Source organism: Echinops telfairi, unplaced genomic scaffold, assembly GCF_000313985.2.
Source record: "Echinops telfairi isolate 266 unplaced genomic scaffold, ASM31398v2 ScPeMD7_8;HRSCAF=38, whole genome shotgun sequence".
In the NCBI taxonomy this organism is placed as follows: Eukaryota; Metazoa; Chordata; class Mammalia; order Afrosoricida; family Tenrecidae; genus Echinops; species Echinops telfairi.
The window spans coordinates 7,989,179-7,995,309 of NW_022103905.1; the positions used below are offsets into that span (position 1 = coordinate 7,989,179).

Consider the following 6,131-nt stretch of genomic DNA (forward strand, 5'->3'; position numbering starts at 1 on the left):
ACACCAGAGTCCTGTGTGATAAGGACAAATATTCTTGGGAGAATAACACATTCCTTGGGACATGGAGGCTTCACGCTATTTGTCTCTTTGTTTGTGTTCTCTTGAGCTTATAGCTGCCATCCTGAAAGGGGAAGGGGAAAACACCCCTTCATTTGTGGCTAGCAGCTCTGGAGGTGGGTTATCATCTTGGCTCTCCAAACTTGCAGCTAGTGCCTGCCTATTTGGCAGTCTGAAATATGGTGTCCTTTTAACTTGTGAGCTCTGACCCGGCTCTGAGTGACTAGGGCTAGAGGAAGGGAATCCTGTGGGGTGGCTGGTGATGAGAATGGTGAATGTAAGGACCACTTCAATCTCCACATTTTGGGGGATTGGCTTCATGCTGCTGCTTACTGGGCAATGATAGAATATCTTCCCAGATAGTGGCTAGATGGAAGCTTGTAGTATATTTTGAAATACACAGAATATAAAAGAGCATAATTCAACAATTTAGATGTTGATTTTTTTTCTTGTAATGTCTGTCAAGCCTCTTTTAGCACAAAATACCCAAAATAGTCCCCACGCTTCAATTATGGGATATTAGAAAAGTGAATAAAACAGTGTCACTCACTTAGGAAAGTTAAAGCCAATTTCAGGTAGAAATTTCTCTAGCTCTCTAGGGGCTAACTTAAAAGGAAGGTGAGGCATACATGAAATAGACTTCCCGGTTTCCAATAATGTACACTTCCATGGTAACAACAACCAAAAAGAGTGGGTAAAATGCAAATCACATGTTTCTATGGGGTTAGTGAGAAGCATGAGATGTCAGGGGAAAGCGCTATCTACGTAAATTGTGTGGCCCAGTGCAAAATCTCAAAGCAGAGTTCCTTGCTTAAAAAATATTAAGATGTTGACAGCAGAGTATTAAACAATGTCCCACTAAGTCTGAAGTCCGAGGAGAGAACTCTACAGGTGGCACACAGTTAAGCTTGCCCTATCAGGACGCCTTGGTGAGTTGAAACACAGAGCAAAATGTGCCCTTCATACGTGAGCGACAGTTGAAGCAGTTTCCTTACCTGGGATCTAATGCCTGCTCTGTGTACCTGTGGCAGGAAGCCTTGGCTTGCCATGGCACAGTTAGTCTGCAGAGATGAAGAGAAATCAGCTACACCCCAAGTCAGGAGTCTGAAAGATATGCACATGCAAAAACAAAGGGCTCAGTCAAATATTCCTACATACCACCCAAGAAAGCAGCAGTAGAGTAAGAGCTCAAAGCATAGAGAAGTCAAAGACCAATAAATGATCAGCATGCTTGGATTCCAGGTCATTGACAAAGTTGATTCCAAAGGTTCAAAGACATTTTTTAATCTAATTTAAAATCATTTTATTGGGGGCTCACAATTCTTATCACAATTCATACATACATCCAGTGTGTCAAGCACATTTGTACATTTGTTGCCATCATCATTCTCAAAACATGGTATCAGCTCATTTCCCCCTCCCTCACCAACCATTTATAATTTATAAATTATTATTATTTTGTCATGTCTTACACTATCTGACATCTCCTTTCACCCACTTTTCTGTTGTCCATCCCCCAGGGAGGGGGTTATATGTAGATCTTTGTGATCAGTTCCCCCTTTCTACCCCACTTTTCCCTTCCCCTCCTGTAATCGCCACTCACATTATTGGTCCTGAGGGGTTTATCTGTTGTGGATTCCCTGTGTTTCCAGCTCTTACTTGTACCACTGTACATCCTTTGGTCTGGCCAGATTTGTAAGGTAGAATTGGGATCATGATAGTGGGGTGTGTTTGTGTGGGGAAAGCATAGAAGAACTAGAGGAAAGTTGTACGTTTCATTGTTGCTATACTGCACCCTGACTGGCTTGTCTCCTCCCTGTGACCCTTCTGCAAAAGGATGTTCAATTGCCCACAGATACGCCCTAGGTCCCCACTCTGCACTCCCCCTCATTCACAATGATATTATTTTGTGTTCTTTGATGCCTGATCCCTGATCCCATCGACACCTCGCCATCGCACAGGCTGGTGGGCTTCTTCCATGTAGGCTTTGTTGCTTCTCTGAAGCTACAGCTCAGGGAGAAGGGCATGTCTCATCAGAGCACACAGGAGCAAATGAAGGGGGAGAAAGAGAGAGCGGAGCACAACCTGGCCCACAAAGCCTTGAAGACAATATCCCTGCTCAGAGTATCCAATACACAGAGGGGACCATATGGCTGGCCCCACTAGGAGACACAACATCCCTCACTGACCCATAGCCCTATGGGGGACAACACTGGAGACACAGTGTGGGAATTGCGCCTGATCTGATCCCACCATACGGAGGCAAAACACACTAAGGGCGTGCAACAGAACAGCAAGGGAGCAGTGCAAGGAAGTCCCGAGAAAATACTGAAAATAGATTTTGGGGGCATGGCATGGCACCCCATCAGATTTGACTGGAAAACACTCCAAAAGGTCAACAAACAGACCTTGAACTGTTTACAGGCTTTTCTCTTTTTTTGTCATTTTTTGTTGTTGTTTCTTTTCTTTTGTTGCTGTTTTGCTTCATCTTGTTTGATGTGCATATTATTATCTCTGCAGGTCTATCTAGATAAGATAGGCGGGATAAACAATCTAGAGGAGAAAACAACAGGACCAATGGTGGTGGTGGGGGGGACATGGGAGAAAGGAAGTGGGTGTTAACAAACCCAGGGACAAGGGAACAACAAGGGATCCAAAACCGATGGGAAGGAGGGTGTTGGATGGCTTGGTAGGGCTTGATCCAGGGCATTGTAACTGAGAGGAATTGCTGAAACCCAAATGAAGGCTGGGTATGATAGTGGGACAAAGGAAATAGAGGAAAGAACTAGGGTCAAAGGGCATTTATAGAGGTCTAAATACAGGCATGTACATATGTAAATATATTTACATATGATGATGGGGAGATAGATCTATGTGCATATATTTATAGGTTAGTATTAAGATAGCAAAATGACATTGGGCCTCTATTCAAGTACTCCCTCAATGCAAGAACACTTTGTTCTATTAAACTGGCATTCCATGATGTTCACCCTTCCGATACGATCACTGAAGACAAAGTGGGTGCATAAGCAAATGTGGTGAAGAAAGCTGATGGTGCCCTGCTCTCAAAAGATAAAGCATCTGGGGTCATAAAGCCTTGAAGATAAACAATTGGTTCAAAGATATTTTGAATAAAAGTATATCTAAAAGTGTAGTACAAATTAGTACCAGTTCAAATGTTGACATAATATAAAAGGGGAAGTTAGAGTTCAGGTTAATTACAGGTAAACTCAATCTAATTTAAGCTATAGCCATTCCTGTATGGCTGGATCAATCCCAGGCCAGCTTCTAGCAGCAAGTGACCTTGAGTCTTCCACACCCGTGCAGAGCTGACCAGAGCTAGCTGAAACAACTAGCAGTGAGTGACCTTGAATTTCCCACACACACCTGCGGAGCTGACCCAATGCTCTGCACCCAGCTCGGCTTGTTTGGCTCAGTGCCCGCTTTGTTCTTGGCCACTCTGCATGCGGCATGAATACACCCGGAACCAGGAAGACACCTTACATTTCAGAAACCCAACATACCTGTATCTCCCAATCTCTGACTACTTTACCTTATATGGACTCAAGACAGCCCAGTCACATGTTCCCTGACCATATAAGCACCACCCCTGTAGCCTGGGGCATGACTCCCTTGGCCCGGACACTGTGGACCATGGGACTTCACCCAAGCTGGGTTTTTCTCCCCAATAAAGCCTGCTTGCTCTAATTCGACTGATTTGGTTTCTGGCACCTCTCGACTACCTTACAATCCCTAAAACTCAATTTATCTCTGGGAGGAGTCTAAAAGAACAATTTCTAGAAAAGTGGTTCTCAACCTGTGGGTCGCAACGCCTTTGAGGGTTGAACTACCCTTTCACAGAGGTCACTTGGGATTCCTAATGGTAGCAAAATTACAGTTATGAAGTAACAACAAAAATAATTTTATGGTTGGGGGGTCACCACAACATGAGGAACCGTATTAAAGGGCCGCAGCATTAGGAAGCTTGAAAACCACTGCTCTAGAAGCTTTGCCTGGGCGTGCCTTTGATGGAGATCACCGTACTGTGGGTCTCCTGGTCATGACTGCCTTGGTGAAGCTCATGAACCAAATACTGTAAGCTCCTCTAACATAGTGTTTGTGTCCCAATTATGGCTCTAATACCCACCATTAACAATGACGTGTTGATCTGCCAACAACCATGTTTTGGGACAGCCTTCTTTGACCTCCATATCCTGGACCTGTTTAAAGCTCTATATCTCAGCAAACCCTTGGACACCATTATAATCTTGGCTGATGGTCGCCCTCACCAAAATGATATATCTCTGGAGTACTCTTGTTGTTCCGCTTAAGGCTTAATAAATGCTCTCTTTAAATAAAAAAACAAAATAACATAAAGGCAAAGCACAAACACAGAGATACTCACAAACTCCATGGGAAAAAGACGTAGGGAAGTTTGTTTCTATAAAGATTTACAGGCCTGGAAACCCTGTGACTGGTTTGTGTGTGTCGCTGTGTGTTTGTGCTTTGCCTTTATTTTTTCATTGTGGTAAAAATATTCAAAACAAAAAATTCCTCATTTCAACATGTTCTTCATTATAATCCAGTACAATTGATTACATGCTTCCTATTGTACAACCATTAGTGATATCCTTTCCCAAATTATTCCACCACCATTAACATAAACTAAATGCTCCCTAAGCAAAAACTCTTCTTCCTCACCCATGCTAACCATAGGTCAAGTTGGGATTCTTTCTTTCTTTTTTTTAAGTAATTTTCTTGATATAACATTCACATATCATACACTTCCATAGTAAAATTGCTTCAAAAAATAGTAATAGGTACATCATCACAATCAGTTGTAGTGCTCCCTCCCCTCTCCTACATGCATTAATTGTTCCCCAATTCCCCTCAAGACCCCCCTTGCCAATAAACCATTGCATCAGTTATAGTCTCTATGCATCCACTCCTTCTGGCATTCAAAAACTGGGAAACCTGAGAGAAACAAAAAAACAAACAAAAACAAAACAAACCAGAAAGAAAAAATAATAATAATGATAAAAATAAAAAGAAAAGATGACTAACAATATTTTAAAAGCCAGAGAAGAAATCTCTGTCATAGAACAAGGAAGAAATATTTAAGCCTAGAGCAAATTCAGGTCGGGTTAAGAGGTAGGTCAGCTGATCAAGTATATATTATACCATGATTGGATCCACCATAATCAACTCTACAATAATCTCTGTCTGAGAGTAAAGCTGTTTGAGTCCCTTGCCAGAGGCTGGAGGGGATCTGCCAGCGGCTTAATGTGACTAAATATTCTGAAGATGGATTTGGGGCTCCCCTGTCCTTCAGAGCCTTCTACAAATTGGGTGCTCACAACTGAAGCTCTGATACATTTCCTGTCATATTTGGATCTTGTTATCATCATCTTCGGATCACACAGGCTGGTGTGTTTCTTCGATGTGGACTAGGTTGATGTCTCATTTAAGTGGTTCTTGTTTGAATACAAGCCTTTAAGGCCCAAGAAACTATTCCAATTGACAGCTGGACACCCTCTGCTTTCTTTACCACACTGTGCTGTAGCACCCTTATCTTCAGTAATTTCTTCATGAAGGTGAATATCGAGCAGGGCCATGTTATAATAACTAACTGTTCTTGGATTGGGGTTAGAATTAAGTGGGAACCCAGAATCCATTGGTCATATTATGACAAAACCAAAAACCAACAACACCCCCACCACCCCCCCCAAATCCTAACAACAGAAAAGAAAAACACTGTCAATCATCCCCCTGGGTATAGGTAATTTATTGATAACATCAATATTTATCCAAGGTCGTAGATTTTAAGGTACTCTCGATATGAGGAATTTATGCAAGTACAGTCCAACTATGAGCTGTAAACTATGAGTTGTTGCTTTGGACAGACTGATTTCTTAACTGATCTCTGTTTACACTGAGCATGGGGCTAGTGCTAAGGGACATTTTACCGTAAAATTTCTTACAAGGGCAGATCTTTGCCGTTGAGATTAATACCTGTCATTTTAATGCAAGAGGAGCATTGAGATACTAAATATATCGTAGTTCTTTTTTTTTTT

At 42.2% G+C, this 6,131-nt stretch overlaps 1 protein-coding gene across 1 annotated transcript in view; it reads right to left on the minus strand.

Moving 5' to 3' along the window:
• The window catches only part of FAM227B (family with sequence similarity 227 member B), a 210,409-nt gene extending 209,277 nt beyond the window's left edge, over positions 1 to 1,132 (minus strand). The window contains 1 exon segment of the mRNA XM_045286464.1: positions 1,053 to 1,132. Within this exon segment, the coding sequence (XP_045142399.1) occupies positions 1,053 to 1,106 (54 nt within the window). The 5' untranslated portion in view covers positions 1,107 to 1,132.
• Between the last annotated feature and the right edge of the window lie 4,999 nt (positions 1,133 to 6,131).